The 20,060-nt window shown below is 41.5% G+C and overlaps 3 protein-coding genes across 6 annotated transcripts in view; 2 read left to right on the forward strand and 1 right to left on the reverse strand.

Annotated features, from left to right (window-relative positions):
• sufu (suppressor of fused homolog (Drosophila)) overlaps window positions 1-2,789 on the forward strand; it is a 10,568-nt gene extending 7,779 nt beyond the window's left edge. For all 3 annotated transcript variants that reach the window (XM_020601705.1, XM_020601708.1, XM_020601707.1), the window contains 3 exons: window positions 991-1,129; window positions 1,219-1,287; window positions 1,388-2,789. In XM_020601705.1, coding sequence (XP_020457361.1) covers window positions 991-1,129; window positions 1,219-1,287; window positions 1,388-1,477 — 298 coding nt within the window. In that variant the 3' untranslated portion in view covers window positions 1,478-2,789. The remainder of the gene's footprint in view (window positions 1-990; window positions 1,130-1,218; window positions 1,288-1,387) is intronic.
• Window positions 2,790-3,205: 416 nt separating this feature from the next.
• trim8a (tripartite motif containing 8a) lies at window positions 3,206-11,906 on the forward strand. Of its 2 annotated transcripts, none has more exons than XM_020601703.1 (7): window positions 3,206-3,568; window positions 4,140-4,728; window positions 8,712-8,807; window positions 9,509-9,742; window positions 10,040-10,071; window positions 10,445-10,560; window positions 10,653-11,906. In XM_020601703.1, exons 2-7 carry the CDS (start codon window positions 4,159-4,161, stop codon window positions 11,315-11,317), a joined length of 1,713 nt encoding a protein of 570 aa, XP_020457359.1. In that variant the 5' UTR covers window positions 3,206-3,568; window positions 4,140-4,158; the 3' UTR covers window positions 11,318-11,906. The 2 variants fall into 2 exon arrangements, with proteins under 2 accessions (XP_020457359.1, XP_020457360.1); XM_020601704.1 differs by having other exon boundaries at window positions 3,206-3,564.
• A 4,765-nt stretch (window positions 11,907-16,671) lies between these two features.
• On the reverse strand, window positions 16,672-19,750 carry npm3 (nucleophosmin/nucleoplasmin, 3). The gene is made up of 5 exons (XM_020601788.1): window positions 19,562-19,750; window positions 19,269-19,360; window positions 18,960-19,079; window positions 18,758-18,851; window positions 16,672-17,286 (listed from the first exon to the last, which is right to left on the reverse strand). Exons 1-5 carry the CDS (start codon window positions 19,632-19,634, stop codon window positions 17,153-17,155), a joined length of 513 nt encoding a protein of 170 aa, XP_020457444.1. The 5' UTR covers window positions 19,635-19,750; the 3' UTR covers window positions 16,672-17,152.
• Window positions 19,751-20,060: the final 310 nt, after the last annotated feature.

Raw genomic sequence — 20,060 nt, forward strand, 5'->3', positions numbered from 1 at the left:
GCGTAGAAGTTAATCATTTATTGCTTGCAAACCAATGATGGTAAGATGATGTCATGGGGTAGGACTGGATAAGTCTGACTTTTTCCTACTCCATTCAAGCATGTACTAAGTATAACCAAATTGATATTGGATTGTGTGTAAAAATGTGTGTTGTTATATCAACTGTTTTATATGCTTGAAAGAATAAATCAAATCAAATCAAATATTAGTTTACATGCTATGCTGTCAGAAGAGATGGCGAAGTTAAAACAGCAGTTAGCAGGGTTTTAACATTTGTGTTCTGACTTTCTCTAATATACTTTGGGCCTCGTGGTATTTAAAGATCTGTAGCTGATAAATACCTGTGTTTGGTTTTCACCTTCACTTGGAACATGTGATCTTTTTATGCCTCTGCGCCTGTGATAGCTGCGGCCAGAACCATTATGTTTTCATGTTGTCGGTCCGCACGGGCCATTGATGGAATTTCTTCAAATTTGGCACAAGTGTCCACTTGGACTTGACGATGCACTGATTAGATTGTGTGTCCCGCATTCATTGTTTGGTTTTATTGCAAAGTCACTGTGTAGTTTCTAGCAGCGATGTTTACCTGTCACACATATAAACCCAAATATCTAGAAGAAACAAAAGAGTTTTTATTATTTTTTTATCTCCTGTAAAATACTGCACTGGTTCCAGATGTCTACAATTAGTCTACAAAGTCAAATGCCATGATCCACAACATTAGATTTCATTCTGATAATATTTAGCAAAAATATTTGTTTTTACATTGTCTTCCTTCAACAGGAAATTCTTAAAGATTTTCTGTAAGGAAAATGGAAAATCAGCTATTTTTGTCATATTTGTCACACGTTGAAACATTTTAATATTACATTTGTTTTAAAAAGCTTACTAGTAATTGTCACATTGGAAGAAATACATTTATGGCTAAAATAAATGACAAATAAAAATAAGACGCATGCATTTACTTGCTGGGATGATCATCTTTTACAGGGGACGGCTGCTTCATGGCAGACACTTCACTTACAAAAGTATCAATGGGGACACGGCCATTACATTTGTGTCTACGGGAGTTGAAGGAGCTTTTGCTACTGAAGAGCATCCATATGCAGCCCATGGCCCCTGGCTTCAGGTAGACACACACAGACTCACACACAAACACAGTTTTCACGTGGTTCTGACATATTTAATGCATTTATTCGACTTGCTCCCTCTGTAAAGATATTGTTGACTGAAGAGTTTGTTGAGCAGATGCTTGGGGATTTACAGGAACTTCACAGTCGCGAGGAGGTAAGTCTAACAAAAAAAACAGGATTTGAACTTTTATTTTCATTTTGGATTTGTTCAACTGCCTGCCTCTTTTACCTTGTATGTTCTTTCTGTTGTATAGACAAAATTACCAAAGGAGTACAGCTGGCCAGAAAAGAAGCTGAAGATCTCTGTGCTACCAGACTCTGTTTTTGATAATCCACTTCAATGAGGCACACAACAACACCTGCAAACACACTTCCAAAGTGGACCATCAGGAAAAGGAGACTTGCAGCAGCCCTCAGCTATAAGGGTGCACAGATATATTGTTCCCACAGTGGACGGCCAGAAATGGTTTTATTCCCGAAGATGATCTGAGGGAAGAACTGAAGACTTGTGACTGTTACTGCATTCCAAGACTAGCCCAAGTGCTTACAACATTTCTCTGAGGCTTGAATGCTTTTGAAGATGTCAGATCAGCCTCTCCAGATGGTTGAGCTGTTAGAACAATCACTACAGGTGACCCACTAGTTGTAGAGCCAAACAGGATGTTGTCATTCCCTCCAGTAAGGCCTGCCAGGTCCAACGTATGCGTCACAAATGCAGCTGAACACACATCCTGTGATCACTAGATATGATGTTCCCAAGCAATAACCGGGTTGCAGTTCTATTTATTCCGGTGGCCTTAGAAAGGGCGGAAAAGTTGCATATTGAATCATTTTGTGTTTTCAATTGTGTAGAGTATTTACAAATGCTGGACATTTTTCTCTAGTGTGTTTGTGGTAAAACCAAAGTTATAACTGTTGACACTCTGCTGCCTACACTCTCTGTATGTCTGTGTCATGATTCTGTAATAACCCGTCTGACCTGATAGGCGGAACTATGATTAGCTTCTGTTAACTGCCTGTTGGTCTGAGGGTAACCAGACAAGCCTCTAAAGTGCATTCAATGGCATTTGGCAAGTACTGCATAGTATACCTGCCTTTCACTTCCTATGCCAAGAACATGCCTCCTGTAATGACTAATAATTTTTGAATGCATCTTTCACTTTTTTTTTTTCCATGATCCATGTTTTAGAGTTATGAAATGAAAACCATCAAGGAACCCGTGTTCAGTGTCCTGTTTCAAGCATCGTCTCCAGCGGTCCCATAAATTTTTTTTTTTTTTAATCAGTAGGACCTGCTTGAAAACCTTAAAAACTCCTCTGTGCCTTGACTTGGAAAAAACACCACGTATTCTGACTGACTGTTAAAGCTGCCTTTATCTCTTGGGGGGTTCAGAAATATCATTTTGAATCTAATACTATTGTTGCATTCCATGTTAACACCAAATCACTTTTACTACAGTGTCTTCTTACACAGATCTACTCTTATACAAAATGTAGTCATATCTTATATTTGTCTTTTTGTAATTCAAATGTAAAGGTTACTCACTGTTGCTGTGACATTTTGTAATAGTTATCTTATTGACTGAACTGGCTGATTGTAATCCTAAATGCGTTCAGGTGTGTAGGTATTTACACAAATAAAGCTGGAACACTAAGACAGAAGTGCAGAGGATTTTTGATGGTTTTAAGTGTGTAAAGTCTAGTATGGTGAGACATTGGATCATTACTTTATATGTTCCTAGTAATGCTTATGCTAAATATGTTAGTAGCACAGGAGCATTGTTGGCACTGGACTTAAGAGACCACAGTGGGGCAGTAGGTTCCAGTAAGGTACATCAGCTAGTGTTTGCCATGCTTGGGGCCCTCTAACAGCTTCATCTGGCCATTTAGTAAAAAGAAGCAGCAAATTCCATGCTGCAAGGGAGTCTTACTAGAAGGTGGCATCATAGTCCACTTTGTCACGGAAGGAATGCGTCCCCGGTGTTTGTCCTCCCTCTCAGTGGGCACCTGGGGGCCTCTGTCCCAGCCAACCGGGACTCCACTTTAGGAATCGTATACACGGCTCCTGCTCATTTACAATCTCTCCAGTAGAGTTTGCTGTGGCTGTTTGCCTGCCTTCCTCCTGTCGGCTCCACCCTGTCCATGTATCAACTCTGTGACGGTTCACGTTATTGGACGGGGGGGAGTCTGTGGAAGTGCTGAGCTGCCTCCCGACGAGTCATAAGCAGCCTGCACCTACCATTGTATATGAGTCAAAGAGTTGACGGGAAAGCGGAACCAGGCGAACAACACCCGGGAATCTTGTGGAAATCCCAGCAGTGAGCGGCGGGCTACGGCGGGCAGACGGCTCAAGTCTAACCGGAGGAGCAGGACGCAGAGCTCCACGGAATTATAGGTGCACCGGAGTCTGCCGACGACATGGACAATAAATAGTTGGTAACGTTGCTTTTAATCAATAAGAATCCATGTAATATGTTTCATTAGTCTGTGGTTATGGTTTTTCTGATTGTTGGCGAGAAGTGCGTTCGAGTAGAAACAGTATTTTATTAGACTGGCTCCTGTTTCTACTGTTATTTTGGGGCAAGTTTGACGCTTTCAAGCGCCACAGCTTGTGTCGTCCTGTTGTGAAGTCCCCAAGGAAAATCTGCAAGCCATTAAATTGTCTTTGTGCGCATTGTGAATTGTTAGGCTACATTGTGACAACATTTGGAGAGGTTTGTCGAAGTTTCGTTGTTGTTCCACTAAGTTTGACACTTTCTTTCCACCCTGACACATAAGAAGCTTATCGTGACCATGGGCTGTATGATCTAAACCTGTTTGTTAGAAGTAAGCCGTTGTCTGCTGATTGTGTTGTTGTGTTGCAGGCTGCTACGCCTAACAATTGTTCCACCTGTGATTTCGCGGAGCACACATGTGCCATTTTGGCTCCAGTGTGATAAAAGGGGATTTCTTTATATAGACTTGACTTTAGAGAGAAATTCTTACTTTTGCTTCTCTTTGTCATCAGGTTGGATCCAACAGAAGTCATGGATGCAAGCTGGAAAAACTCCTTCGAAGAGGAGCTGCTGTGTCCCATTTGCCTGAACGTTTTTGAGGAACCTGTCCAGCTGCTGTGCAAGCACAACTTCTGCAAGGGATGCATCTCCGAGGCCTGGGCCAAAGACACCGCTGCGGTCCGCTGCCCTGAGTGTAATCATGACTACGAGCAGAAACCCACACTGGAGAAGAACTTTAAGCTGGCCAGCATAGTGAAGCAGTTCAACGCCTTGAACACTGAGAAAGTCCCTGCTATGCTGCACTGTGTCCTTTGCAGGCGAGGCCCCCCGCTGCCTGTGCGCAAGATCTGTCTGCGCTGTAAGGAGCCCTGCTGCCAAATTCATATCCAGACGCACCTACAGCAGCCGTGTGCGGCCCCTGGACACCTGTTAGTTGATGCCGAGGAGCTGAAGGCTTGGACCTGTCCCAGCCACGAGGAGTACAGGCTGCTCCACTGTGAGGATGAGCAGGTGGCTTTGTGTCCGTTCTGCTGCATCTCTCACTGCACCAACCAAAGACACACAGTCCGTGATGTGGATAGGCAGCGCATACAAATGCAGGTAGGTAAATCACACCCACACATATTCACCAGTTCACTCTCTAAACTCTCGTCTGAAACATGCCACAGTCAGTTCTTCTAGTGGGGTTTTCTTTGTTTCTTTCGGTCTACTTATCTGTAAAGGCTTTCTCTTGTTGCATTTTCCCTTTAATCTTATCTGATGTGAAAAGACTGTGTATGGTGTATACATTCAAACGTGGATCACACAGAGCTTTTAACCTTTATCATAGCACCCACCCACACATTAGCCATCTTGTGCCCTCAGGTAAATCCCTTAGAAATGATAATCCCTGTGCAGTGGGGGCAGACTTGCATGTAGTTTGTTGGCTTCTCGGATCAGTTTCATGCACACTGGCAAGACTTCTTAGGTGGTTAAATGAATTGATATATTGTACATCAGAAAGAAGTGTGATGATTTGTAACAGTGTTCACAAGCCAGCAAGTTTATAACTTTGTATTTTAAGCTTTGCCAAGACTTGGAAAGTGATTGCAGGGAAATTTGCTGGGACAAAGTGGCTGCGTCTGCTTCTGTATTTTCCTCAGTTCTATACTTTATTTCAGTTTGCTGTCGTTTCACAAGTCTGATGTAAGTGGCAAGCTGTAAAGAACAACCACCCACACTGCCTTATACACATATCTTCCCTGTTCCTCCCTATTTGGTAAGGGGCGGGAGTGAGAATCAGAACAGTTTTATCTGCCATGTTGCAGTCTTGTCGATGCGTTTGGTGACCTTATTTTTCCATTTGGGAAAGATGAGCATAAAGTTCTAAATTGGTGTTTAAGTCTTTGGTATGTTGCTCTGGTTCAGAGTTATTATTGAGACAAAAGATGTCTGTTCAGCCTTTTCCACAGTACCCCCAATGGGCACGCACAGACAACACACATGTATATCTTTGTTCTTTCACAGCTTTATGTTTGCAGGGTAAATGCAGTTATCCAGGAGGCAGGGTTTCTCACTCTTCTCAGATTAACTCTGTCTATTCTTGGGTATTCAGATGGTCGATAATATACAATTAAATGTGCCAAAGATTGTGTATTATTGACTGTCTGAAGGCCTAAGAATATTTGAGTGTACTCTAATATTGATATACAGTATGTAGCAATAGCCAAAAGACTTCTCTTTGCATGCTGGGTCATTTTGTTAAAGTAATTTGAGACCAGGGTGGCTTCTCATTATCACTTACTCTAGAGTTTGTTCTCTTTGAGAGAGCTGTGATCTATTTTGGTAAAAGGATTTTAACTTCCCCTTGGCCATAGTTTTGTTGTTGTTTGGATAAACCAAGATGGAAAACTGTAACTATGTTCTTATCTTTGGCCAGCAAAACCGGCTTCTCCTGTAGCCTTTTGCAGGCATACTGTTAATTTCAAGCAGAGACAAGAAGCGTCGTCCCTGGGACGGTTGGGGGAGAAGCCCTCCCACACAACCTCACCTTGGTTTTCTCAGGAAGCGCTCACTCGTGGGAGCTCTGCTGTTTGCAGCGTCTTGTATCTGGGCTGATGTGAGTCAGTTCCCCAGAATGCTGAGGGCAGTCTATTGACATCAAACGTGGGCCATAGTTGTCAGTTGATTGTGAAAGAAGCTCTGTGTACATTGAGCCCGAGACTTCTCATTTAAACATTAGCTTCCTGGCAATATGACAGTGGGCAAAGTGATCACTGACAGGTTTAATCTTGATGAAGGTAGGCTCTTGTACTGCTGCAGAGAGATTAGAAACCAGACAGTTCCCTTGTGCCCCCCTTATGCCATTTAAACACACAAGACAAAAAAGGGAATTGGAGGAAACATGGCAAAATGAGGAAGAGACAGGTGCTGAACAGAAGCATCCAAGCACAGAAAAGCTGCCATTATGTGATGCCAACTCCACATAAAGCAGCTCATGCACTGTGATCACAATAACCAAGCAAAGTGTTTTTCCTGTTTTTATAAATACAAATCATGCAGAAAAGATGAGGTACCACTGAGTTTTTAGTGCACTGTGTTATGGCAGTGATTGAAATAAATGTACTGGCTGGCACCTCATGAAAAACTGGATCAAACAAGAAACGCAGCCAACTAACTAGGTACCACGAACATCGGTCATTGTAGGTATTGTCAGGTTGTTTGAAGAGGACTGTTTAGCTGAAAATGCCTCTTGAATAAGAAACCTGTAGTGCAGGTGTGTGATGCGTAGTGAGCGTGTGACACGGCTGATTTTCAGCATGAATTCTGTCTCTTGTGAGAAGATGTGAAAATGTGACATTTCAATTCTGTCTTGAGAACAGGCCACCACCTCTTTAGCTGCACAAAAGCTATGATTTTTGGCTCAGGTTGGTCTCGTGCACACACTGTGTAAGCCTCAGTATCACAAAGTGTACAGTAAAATGCATTTGTGAGAGAGTTTGGTCAACTTTCAGCATCAAATACCACACTGACAGGTTGTGCCTAGTTAGCATTAAATAGCTAGCAACAAACCTAGAGGCTAGCTAGTACTGAGGACTGTTTAGCTGCTAAGACGCCAGACTGGTTTTGGTGGAGACCAAAACAGAGCTGGAAGGAGAGTGAATATTGGACTTGGTCAGACTTCAAATGAATCCTAATGTGGCTCTGGGTCTGCTGCTTGTGTCATTAAGCTACTGTTTGCTAACACATTCGTCCACAGTGGTGATAATACTGGAGCCTGTGTTGTGTTTACAGGTTGTTCATCTTTCCCCAAGTGGCCCCAAAAAATTAATTCATGCTGCTTTAAGAGTACTGTTGTTTGTGTAGTCTTGCTCTTGTCAGTGCATCAATAGTCCAAAGTGCATGTCAAACTATGTTTCCTTAAACTGTGAAACATGAACTGGAGGAGACACGTCAGCTGCTTCCCTTGTGACAAAATTACCAGCAGTCTTTGTCATTAAAAAGGACAGTTTTACAGAACATACAAACAAGTAAAGAGTGGGCTTGGCTTTTGGAAGTGTTCACGGTGGCATATTAGTCAGTCAGTTGTTGACTTCTTGGGCAGTGTAAGCAGCTGATGGGGCTGCGGCTGTGCTACCACGTATGTAGATACCATGAAACCCGCTCAGCAGAGACCATGGGAATTTCACTATTCTCCTTATCTCTTTTCTTTGCTTCAACTTTTTCCTCTGTTTTCACTTTTTATATGGCTTTCTTACTTTCTTTGTCCATTCTTGGCATGTACAAGCAGAGCCCCACAGCACTTTGACTTTTCTCCCGTTCCCTTTATCCCCCATGCACACTCATGCAGAGGAAGCGAGCAGACCCCAGCGTTATGCACACAGACATGACAATCTGTTACTGACACAGAGGTTAATGCAAACAATGGGAGCAATGCATGTGGGCAAAATGAGAAGCAGAAAGGGGTAGTGAAACACCCCCGCTTTTTGCTCCCTCCTGTTTCCTCACATAGCCTACACATTATCTTTCACATATTAATACATATACAAGGCTTTGTTGCCATGACAGCAGGGTTTCTCTTATTTGGGCATGGTGCCTTTCCCATGCAGAAACAGTTAATTAAAAAGCATACCTGCCCTCCCCTGTTCCTAGTAAGCTGTCAGCCTTGTGACTGCAGCTTGATTTCCATCTCCTGCAGTCAGTGTGGAAGGATTATCTTCATCCGTACTTGTACTGGTCTTTGGCTCTTTTTCTGCACTCTGATTCAGCCCACAGAGGAAGTGGGATGGTCTCAACAATGGACATAAATTGATGTAGCAGGGTCCCTCATAAACATAGAAGCAATCAGAGAGTGATTTATGCAATTGTGTGCGCATTTATTGGTTCTCTCCTAATGGATAAATGCATGTGGTTGTCGCTGGCAGCTGTTGTTTCCTCTGTCTAATCAGGACTGTGGAGGAGGTTGTCTTAGTGACTCATGAATAGCAGCCAAGTTTGCTGAGGTCACAGCAGCGGCCTGAGTTGTAAGGAAGTTTCAGTACATGTATATTCTATTTTCAGTGTATCTTGTTGTGATTCATCTCTTGTATGTCATCTCCCCATAGGCCATGCTAATGAGGCAGCAAGAGAGACTGGAGGGTCGTGTCCAGAACATCGATGAGCAGCTCACCAAGCTGGACTCAGACAAGACACTGATGAAGGTACAGTAAGACACATCACATATGCTTACAGAGACACAATTCTGAACATTGTCGGCACTGGTACATTAGTTCTTTGTCATTATGTGGCTTTAATTTTTTTCCACACTGTGCTGTAATGAAATGGCTCTGTACCTCTGTTCACTGTAGGAAAATGTAATTTATCTCATTGGAGTGGAAAATGCATTTTACAAATGACTTTCCTGCTGTAGTTGTGAACAAGAAAAGCATATATTCCACAAAATCAAGAAAAACAAAAAAATGTACAGCAACTGAATATGACAGCAGCTATTAAATCATCTATTCTTTTTTTTTACTTGTGTGCTTATAATTGATGTATTTAGATGCTAAGGCAAAGAGATTGCAGGAACGGTTGTTAAATGCAAAGTTGCTTGTTAGAATTGGTTCTTTAGCAATTTAATACTGCATTTTTGGAGAACTTCCAAGAGACTGATCAAAGAACGAATGGCCAGACTTGATGAACTCCAAAGTGACGACCCTTGAGATTTTTGCTGAGACATGACAAAAGCTCATCCAGGGCCACAAAAGGCGACGTACAGGCTGAGTAGCACGCTCCATTGCTGGCTAGTTAAATTTGGCATCTAAAATATATTTGTATATGTGTGAATGCATTTTACAACAGAAAGCAAATGCATAATTATGTTTGTAAATCAGCTCATCTCCAACCTGTACTTGCGCTACAGTATGCAGTGTCTGAACTGAAGGAGCACGTGAGAGACCAGTATCAGAGGATGCATGCGCTGTTAGAAGCAAACCAGGCTGAAACCATGCAGATGCTAGATGGCACTTACACCATATATGCGAGGAAGAACTCCCAGCAGGTTGTGCAACTTAATGAGAGGCGCCAGGAAGCGGAGAAACTCCTGAGCTCGGTACACATGTTCTTCCAAAGAGCAGACAGCATTAACTTCATGAAGGTACAAATCTGCACTTCTTTGTATTTCTCACACATGCATTTGTGTCTGTGCGGCTACACAAACGCATGCAATATAGAAACCAGCAGAAAATGGTTTACAGCGTTTGTTTCTACTGAATCAAAAGTTGGATTTTAAAGAAAACAAAAAAGCATCGTCACACACAAAATACTGATGCACGCCTGTATGTACACAATCTGCACGTTGCCCACAGCAGAACTATTGTCTCTGTATGCTTAGCTGTTACTTTTAGTCTAAATGACTTTTGTCTTATTGTTGTTGTTTTTTTCTTTCTTCCAGAACACAAAACCGTACCAGCTGCTAATAGACAGGTAAACACTGTTACTTGCCATCTATTTCACTTTACACTGCATGATTGTATTTATTATATGTTAGGTGATCAAGTTTTGAGTTTCTCTAATCAGTTTGTGCTTAAACCACTCACCTTGCAAATGAGCCTTTCCAAATCAAGAGAGCTTTTTGTAGTTTAGGGGACTATGCATCCAGCCACACTTGCTAGTCCCATTATTTGTATGATCCTACCTAAATTTACATGCTCAAAGGAGACGCACATTCTTTGTTGCACAGAAGGTATTTGTTAGCTGACAAAAATCGAATGTAAGCAGAGACTGTGTCTGAAACGGGGCTGCAAACAACTTACTTACAACTTGCATCTGGTTTTATTTTTTTTGTTGTTTTTTTTAGGTCAAACTCACACCTGAGTACTGCCATCCCTCCACTCAGAGTGGGCCAGCTCAGCTCTCATCATTTGGTATCGGAGCTCTTGTCAAGAGAGAAGAATCTGCAAAAAATACTGGAAGGTGGGGAAAGTGGATTGTAAAAGATTTAAGTTCCTGGGATATAATCTGGTTCAAGTTTAACTAACATCTCTTTCTGCCCTGCCACCTTTTAGAGCCATTCAATGAGGCGCTAATCCTTCAGATTGTCCAGTCTCACAGTGGCTCTTCTGGCTCCCATATGGGGACTAGTTCAGGACTACAGAAGAGGAAATATGGCAATGCCTTCCTGGAGAGTAACACAGAAAACTCAGCCACCTTGGATCCTCAGTCATTGCTCTACAGCAACAAAAAATCCTTCCTGTCTGACCAGACCCATCATGCTTCATCTGTGTACTCCACTGAAGGCTTTTCCCAGAATCCTCACACTGGCCCTGCCCATAGTCAGCTCCTTGATGCTTCAGCCCATCACACGGTGGGTCTGGGATCAGGGTCCAGCTCTAGCCATCACTCAGGGACCTTATTCCCCACTTCCCACTTCGCCAGTGGAGGTGCCTCACAACAAGCCATGTACGAAGGGAGAAAGGTACTGATGTGCACTCTGAATAACTGCTACTGCTCCAGGGCCTCCGCTGCTCATGCCCAGCCTCCATACCCAGTGCCAGACTCCTACCCCTCCATGACCTCTCAGGAGTTTCCCTCACATGCTCCGCTACCTGCAAACCAACCACTGCAGCAGTTTCCTGCAAGGGCACTGATGGAAGCCTCACAGGCAGCCAGGCACCATGAGTACTACGGGTTGTTCGGCCTGCCTTCAAACAAGCATTATGGGATCAAGTGAAAAACAGTTTGTCCCATTTGGTTCAATGACAGTTGGCATCAGAATGTACCTGTTTGCCTTTTGTTTGTTTCTATTTTGGTTCTGAGATAAGTTGTCAGCTTGTGTCTCCAGCACACCTTGATGCTAATGTAATTTACTTGAAACCATGTCCTGCTACCGTTGGTAGCCCTCCTTACTTTCTCAATCACAGCAAGAGCAGTAATGCTGTAATCTGAAAACACAGTGCTTGTGTTTTTATTTATTTTCTGTTTCAATTCAACTGGAAGCGCTAATGTGAATAATGTAGTCTTAAATCAATTTAAGCAGTGAACTAAAGAAACAACATATCCTGAGTCCTGATGTTGGACTCCAGAGACTCCAGTGCCTAAAAAAGACTGTTAACACTCTTATTTTACTTGCAAGTTATAGCTCTTGATAATTTCCTGTTTGTGGCTGAACGCATCCAGGGAGCCTCTCCATGCACTCCAAAGTCCATGTGGCTGTAAAACACTGGACTGCAAATGCTTGTAAGGTTTTTCATGAGTTTTTCTACAAGATTATGAATAAACCAGAATCAGTGGAGTACTGAATAAACAAGCATATTAAATTACTTGTGGTTGTCTTTCAGTCTTTGGTTTACAAAACTCTGTGTAATTTTGTGGGTTTTTAATGTTAAACTGAGTTCCATGTTATTTTAAACATTGTTAGACTATAGTTTGAGGTCTGTTTGTACTGACATGCACATTCTTTGACTTGTTTGGATTTAAGAGGTTTTAGAGCTTGACTCAGTGGGTTACAGCTGAAATAGAGTTTTGAAATAGCCATCTTGCAGTGCATCCCACCCTGCGACTCATACACTGCTGATGGGAAGATGAAGACGCTGGATGACCACATGTTTCTACTGTATTCGGAGGAATCTCAGAACACTGTGGAGGTTTGGACACTGCCCGGGCCACACTAGGACCATTATCTACCAATTTAGAACAGCTCCTTTTCAATGCCCCGGTCTTTGGCAAAATTTCTCTCTCATCCCTATTTGTGTCATTATTGAAGCTTGTTGTCAAGTTGGGTCAGAGAACAGGAATAACTGATGAGCAGCACCTCCCTCCCCTCTCCTCTCTGTTCCTCTCCCGGGGTATCATTTGCCGGGGCTCAATGCGGAGGAGCAGGAGGAGGTTTAGAGTGGCAGATGATACAAGCACAGCGTTTTAATGAGGGCTGGGACAGTGTAGTCATCTACTTATCTGTCACTCATACCCCTTTCATCAGCCCCTCTTCTGCCCAGTGAGATGGGGAGATAGAGGGCAGAAGAATGGTTGTGGGGGGGGAACTAAAGAGCAAGTGAGGCACATCACTTATTTATGGTTTATAAAGTGTTCTGCCCTTTTGTTGCATTCTCCCTTTTCTCTTTTTGTCTGTTTTGGCTTTATTTAAATTCAAGCTCATGAATCCCGAGGTTTAGTTAGTGCGGCATCAATCTGACATTTAGTGCGTACGCACATGCGTGTGTAAGGTTGTTACCATTCTGCTTGTGCACTGTTTCGTCAGTGTGTGTTATTAATAAAACATACAGAAGGGTTTCTGAAGAAGCTGGCATTAATTTAATCCAAATTTTATTTATAGCTGTGTATTTATATCCTATTCACTGACTTTAAATTGTGAAAGCATCAGTTTATGGATTTAAGTGTTAAAGTCAGGATTTTGTCTTATTTTAATTTGAAAAAAGCTTCCAGGATTTCCAAAGCAATATTTTTGAATACCCAGTCATTACAGTCTAATATTGATCTTAGCATTAGCACAAACATTAAGCTTGAAAACTGTGTGTTTGGTTTGTGCTACCTCGTGCCCAGGCTTGGTGTGACTCGAATCCTGTTGTGAGCAAATGTGTGCTCAGGTGTCGGTGCACAATCACCCAGATAGTGTGCTCTTCCTCATAATGTGTAGAAGTAGGCTCAGAGTGTGTGTGTGTGCTCAGTGAGGTTACATATAGGGTAAAGGGTGATGCACTTGACAGCTGTGCTCTGTTGTAGTAGATGCATTGGAGCTCTATGAGTGTAACACACCCCTGCCTGCAGCAGGCTGTGATGCTGTCGTGTGTGGTGTGTATGTGTGTGTGTGTGTGTCTGTGTGTTCAGCACAAGGGGAACTGTCAGCTGTTGTGCAGCTGTTGTTTGACTGCATTAGCCAGTGGCTAGAGGTACTATCTCTCTGTTTCTTTCACACACACACATTCTTGCCCAGCATTAATTATATTATTATAATACCTCTCTGAGTATATTTACTTTTGATTAAATGTTAATACTGTCACAGATGATTGCACCTAATAGTTCTGCAATATTTGCAACCTAGCCACAGATCCACTGCATCTCAACCCAAAAGAGGATGTTTTATAGGGAAGAGGATGTTTTACAGACAACTGTTATGTCTTAAAGACAAAAAACATCTTAAACCACCCCCGATTCTAGTCACAGTCACTCAGAATTAAAGAAAGGGGCTTTGTAGAATCACCATTTTGCGCTGAGATTAGATAACTCCTGGAATGAACTGTATATCACAGACCGGTGATATAGCAACTGAAAAGTATCTGAGGGTGGAGTTTCCTTCTGTAACTCAAGCCTTTGATAAATGTTACTGACATAGTCTCAGTACATTTATACAGGTTGCAGCTTGTGTAACCATTCCATCAGCTCAGCAGTGGATGAAAGAAGGTGGCTGACATGGCAGCAGTGCATATTTCAGTATGTGACTGGCTATTGGTTCTATTACCCTGGACACACACAGTCATAGCAGCCCTCCCAGTAACATACGGGAACACGGACATATACAGCTGAATGCATACAGAGCAGGGATTCATCAAACATGCAGAATGCTAACCTTGATCAGATAAGGGCTTTGAAATCTGTGCCAAAAATTATAATTCAACACAAACACACACACTTAAACAGAGCACAACAAACATCAAACACAAAGATCCGATTCCTTCCTTGCTTGTGGAAATCACTGTGACATAAACCAACCCCCTGTTGAGCTTCAGCTGAAGGGCAGCATTATGTAGTCTAAGAGAAATAAGCACAGACAGGAAGGGTGTGTGCAGGTGAGCTATACTAGTGGGAACACGTTTGTATATATAAATATGACAGGCACTCTAGATCAGAAGTAAAGGGTTTTCAGAATCCCTCAATGGAGAACAGCTTTATCAGTTTTAGAGTAAGAACACAAAGCGGGGTGCTGCAACTGCTGTAGAAACCTTTAGCTACAATGGAGCGACACATGCAGGTGTCACAGGTGGAAACAAAGAATAAGAATAATTTAGAGCTTATAATTATTCCCTTTATTGATGCTACTTCTGCTTCTATTGTCTGCCATATTGAGCAGCTTTTGTAACAGACAAAACTGACAGTAACTGAAACAGAAAGTCTGAATGTCCTCAGAAGAAGCAGTTAGACAAAATTTCCAGTCCCACACTTGCACAGGGAGAGCAGGGAAACTCCACACAGAAAGGCCCCGAGTCGGCCCAACTAAAATGACAAAATCAAAACAAGGAAGAGCACATAAGTATGTGACAGAGGAGCATACGATTCAAAGTATTAACAACAAAATATATGTTTACATTGCATATAAACAAAAGGGGCTCAAATCTACAGCAAAGCTAAATTATGTGCAGAGCAAAAACAAAGCTGATACTACTTCCACTGGTGCTGATGCCTTATTTTGAGTACATTTCTGAGTTAACGGGCAAATTTTTGCTTGTGCTACAGACATAATCATTGCTCTGGATACATCTGTAACCTTTACATGAAGGTGAGAAATTAATGCACCACAACCATAAAGCCCTTATACCCAATAAAAGCAGTGTAAAGGTTCACAAAACTCCCACTCAGCGAGCACCAGTTTGATGTGGTTTATGGGTCAGAAAATAAGAAGAAGCAGCACCTGCTCAGAGTCAAGGTGACATTAACTTACTTAGAGGACTGTTAGATTTGCTATCTGTCATACGATCCTTTCTCCCCCCTTTTGTGATGTATAATTCAATGACTCTACTTCCTGCTACCACTGCAGAGTGGCGATATTCTCATGATCTGGGAAAACACAGTCACAATCTAGAGCAGCTGATGTTTTGTCACCTGAGGATATTACTGGTGTTGCTTCCTAACATCCTGTCATCACCTTCCATTCATAGCTATACAGATGGCATCACAATCACAGCAACAGCAACCAACTGGGACACCGAAGGGTGGGAGCTAGAATATAACCTTCTAACAATGCAAAATTATTCATCTAAGCTTCCCCCGTGCCATCGCCTCAGTCCTCTCTCATTGTTAACAGAAAGCTGCCATCAAGGACACCACACAGGTGGGCATTTCTCTGGTTACCGTGGCAATACCTGGCATGATTAAGCTGTCAGCACATGTTGCCCTCTCTCATGCTCAGCATGCTTCTGTACCTCCCTCTCCCCCACTTTTGCCACAGTCATGCTGCCCATCAATACAGATGGGAGAAGTATAAATTGGACTATAAATATATATATATATAAGACTGTGTTTATGATTATTTTCATGTATTTTCCATCATTATTTCCTCAGATAAACTGAGTTTTGTTTTGTTTTTGGCCAATCTCTCTGGTTAAAGCAGCATACAGTGTGCTGCCATTTGTCAACTGAGAAAGGTAGTGTTGAGTTTAAAATGTTTTAACTTATCAAGCTGCCTGCACTCTTCCCACACACTAACTAATATGTTAAACAGCAGCTGAGATGGGCAAAATGTTCGATGTGGTTTATTGCCTATTTGCCAGTAGACAGTTACTCTCCAGGTAAATCTTTTATTATGCAGCTAAGAAACACTTTCAGATGTGCAGTATATGTGACAAGGAAGATCTTTGTAATTAATTTGGTCTATGGGCTCTAATGAAACACACTGGAATGGCTCTGACAACAACCCAGTCTCTGACAATCAGATGAACCAGTTGTACAATGTACTACGGTGACTTAGTTTATAGCTGCCTTGCAAAGATGATGTTTACACATGAGGATGTTTGTACAGTGCAGACAGGCTCATAATATCTACAGACTGTAACCTGATACGACCACATGCCTGTGTGAAGCTTTAACTGACATCCCTTCGTTAAGTGTCACCTTCCAGCCACTGCAATGAAGAATCCAATGCTGGTAAGACAGAACAGCTGTGATGATTTTACTGAGGAGATTTCTCTATTTATTGTTTTGACTGCGTTGGCTGCTTTTACTGCCGGGCCACTAGGTGAAACTAATTTAATGAAACCACAGCCAGATTAGCTACATTTTGTTGTGTTCTTCGAAGAAACTAAACTTAACTGACTGTGTAGACACATAAAATGTGTGTATTTTAATGCAAAAGCCTAAAAATGACAGTTTTATTAATATGAAATCAAATGGTAAATAAAATGTTAAATGTTTTCTTGACACATTCAGTAGAAGTACAAAATCTTCACATTATGATTGACATCACATAGAAAAACAGCATTTTAGAAGTACAAACACCTGGAAATGAAGATACTTACTTGAGAAACATTTAATAAATTGTCAATAATTCATCTTGACTGCGCCATTTAGTTGGGACCACAGTCCTAAACTGCACACAGTATCTTCAAACTGCAGTAAAAGAAATGTTTTTCACCACTTGTCAGTGGTGACTGCATCATACAAAACACTAGGTTGCACTGATTAGCAAAAACAGTTCTATGAGTGAATGTCTTGGGTGCAGTTAAAGACACTGCTAAGACTGAGAACTCGCTGTGAGACACCGACAAGTGGAGAGGTGAGGGCACTGTGCTGTTCAGTCCATTCCAAAACAAAAAAAACTCATCAGTGACCTCCCCATCTACTGCTTCTGTTTCTTCTTTGCTGGTTTAATGGGGGGGATCTCTTCCTCTTCCTCATCCTCTTCCTCATCATCATCAGAAAAGTCCTCCTCATCATCATTCTCAGACAGATCAGAGTCTTCCCCCTGTGAGGCTGCACAAGACAGAAGACAATGTGAAATCACTGTTTTAAATTTGAGTTCTGGTCTGACATGTAAGGTCAGAAAGGTTGCTTTGTTTAATCTGCCTTCTCAACTGACCTCATGCACAGTCAGTAATATGCAGCCACACACCCATTACAACAATCTGCTCCCTGCAGTATTCATATTTCACAGATTTTTGAAAAAAAAAAAGTTGTCTACTTTTAATATTTAGAATTGAAGCACATATCCAAAGTGTCAAAGGTCTTGGATTTCATTTAGAAAGCAATTTGACATTTTACTGTCCAAAGATATATGTGGCTTCTCCTGTCGCTGGGTCAAATTCAATAAAACCTGAATAAAGAAAAAGTATTTCAGAACCTAAAGAACTCCAATTTCATTGGATTGTAGTCCAACAATTCTAATATTATGTCATTGTGAGAAAAACTCCCCCTAACAATTTCCCAAACTCAAACTGATATATTCAAAATCACCAAATGTTCAACCAGCAGGCCAAAGTTAAGTTAATCCAAGTTAATCAAAGAAATCTAGCAAATCACATTTGAGAAGCTTTATGTCTGACATCAAAGCTACTCTGCTCAGTTTCTTTTCAGCAACTAGAATCTAGTGAGACTCTGAACAACTGCATTAGCAGACTAACAAGTAAATCTGGTGATCTAGTAGAATGCTCCAGTTACTGCTAATGTCACACAGGGCATTAATATTACACAGGGCTCACACTACTCTGACATTAGAATCTATTAATTCAATACTAAGGTAATATTATGACCATGCTAGGTCATTAAATTTGTCAAAGATCCTAACACATCCAAAAGGAAGAATTCCACATCTGAATCAAATAGGAGTCCTTTGGCTGCTTTTAACACACCCCATCTGAAAAAGCCATGTTAACCCTGGGTTTTGCTCATTCTCTGTTCCACTCTGTGCAAAAGAACGTGACCTCCTGTCTGGCAGCCACTAATTTTAACTTTTGTCAGAGCATACGTTTCCCTTATCTGGCAGTTTGAAATGACTACTGGTGATTTGAAAGACCCTTCTTATAACATTTTCTAGGTGACAGATGGGGCTAATTTATGGACCAAATTTAGACAACACAGAAAAGTTGGAATAACAATAGAAATGGGGGTAGTACAGCAGAGAAACACCACATCTTGTCCCATTTACACTGGAATTTTTTTTGTTAAATCTTAGTGAATGCACCTTTAACTAGAATGACTGCTTCATGGTTGTATGCCTCCGCCAGCCAGTCAAAATGAATGGAAATGGGACTGAGGGCACTGACCTTTGACCACCAAAATCAAATTAATTCATTGAATCTAACTGGATACTTGTGCCAAATTTGAGGAAATTTCCTTAAGGATGTTCCTGACATATCACGTTCAACAAGAATGTTTCTAAATTGTCAAAAATTAGAGCGAGGTGTTCATTAATGTAACTTTAAGTAAAGAGAAAGTCGAGGGTTACCAATAAGGTGCAGCCCACTGACAATAACTGGTCCTGTCCCAGCTTTGAGTCTGATGGTCACTGGGGCTTTCAGCTCAAACTCTCCCAGACTCACCTAAGGACAAAAGAGAACAAGTAAAGATATTACGCTTCAGCCTCTACTGTGTGATAAATCTGTCCTTCTGTAGATTTTTTTTTTTTAATTCACTACATTATACAGTACCATAGGCAGACAGCTGATGTGAAGATTGGCAATGGGCACTGATGTAGTCTTTCCTTGGTGGTTCATGGCTGTTACCTCCACCACATTGCTCTCGTCCTTGGCACCTTGACCCAGACAAACCTGGAGGAAAGACAAATTGGTTTGGGTCATGTTCATTCGTCCTGTTGGTAGCCAGATCAATTTATAATTTGACTGTTGGATATAACAGAGATACAAGACTTAATACTGTAAAGACTGCATTAAATGAGCAAAGACCTGTATATTCCTGGTAATGTGATGATACCATATCTCTGCTCTAATTGTACATACTGTTCTGAGTTCAACAAAGTGCTCCAGGTCCTCATCTTCATCTTCATCTTCTTGGAAAGTGTAGAAGGGTACTTTAGAGGATAACTCGCAGCCTAGAAGAAACACCAAACCAGGACTATTATTTTTGCGGCTTCTTATAAGTGATACAATTCAGTGCATTTGCTAATCGCTGAGAAAAGGTAAAGCGGTTTTCGAAATATCCAGGTAGTTTTTCGCCGAGGGAACACCACAGAGAAAACCCACGTGTGCGCCAACTGAGCCGCTTTGACAGACTGTATTTAAATTGTTCTTACTGAACAGGAAGCTCTCCAACTTTGATTGACCAGGTGGTCCGAGATGCACAGCTTCATCGTCGTGAAAAGCCATTTTATCGAAATTCTAAATTCTGGATTTACGATCAACACTTTTGCCAAATGAGCCCTCCACGAAAAATAACAAGCTCGCCACACAGTACTAGCATGCGTGATACGTCATCACTGTGCGCCCGTGGCTCCGGGTTTTTTAAGTTTTTTTTTTTTTTTTTTTTTTTTAAAAATTCAGCAATGACCAGTTTAAACCGTTTTTTAAATGTCTTTCTAATGATGTGTTGTGTGGCTGGTATGGGGATCAAATAATATATTTTAACAGAAAACGATTGAAACTGAAAGTCACCTTTTTGGCCCAAGAACACTGACATAAAAAAAAAAAAAATAAATCTTTCATGAATTATTCCACCCAATACATGAATAACGTGAGGTTACAACGTTTAAAACGATTATCTATTATTCAAAACGTTGTTTCAGGAACAACGGA

This window comes from Monopterus albus, unplaced genomic scaffold (assembly GCF_001952655.1).
Source record: "Monopterus albus unplaced genomic scaffold, M_albus_1.0 scaffold52.1, whole genome shotgun sequence".
Classification (NCBI taxonomy): Eukaryota; Metazoa; Chordata; class Actinopteri; order Synbranchiformes; family Synbranchidae; genus Monopterus; species Monopterus albus.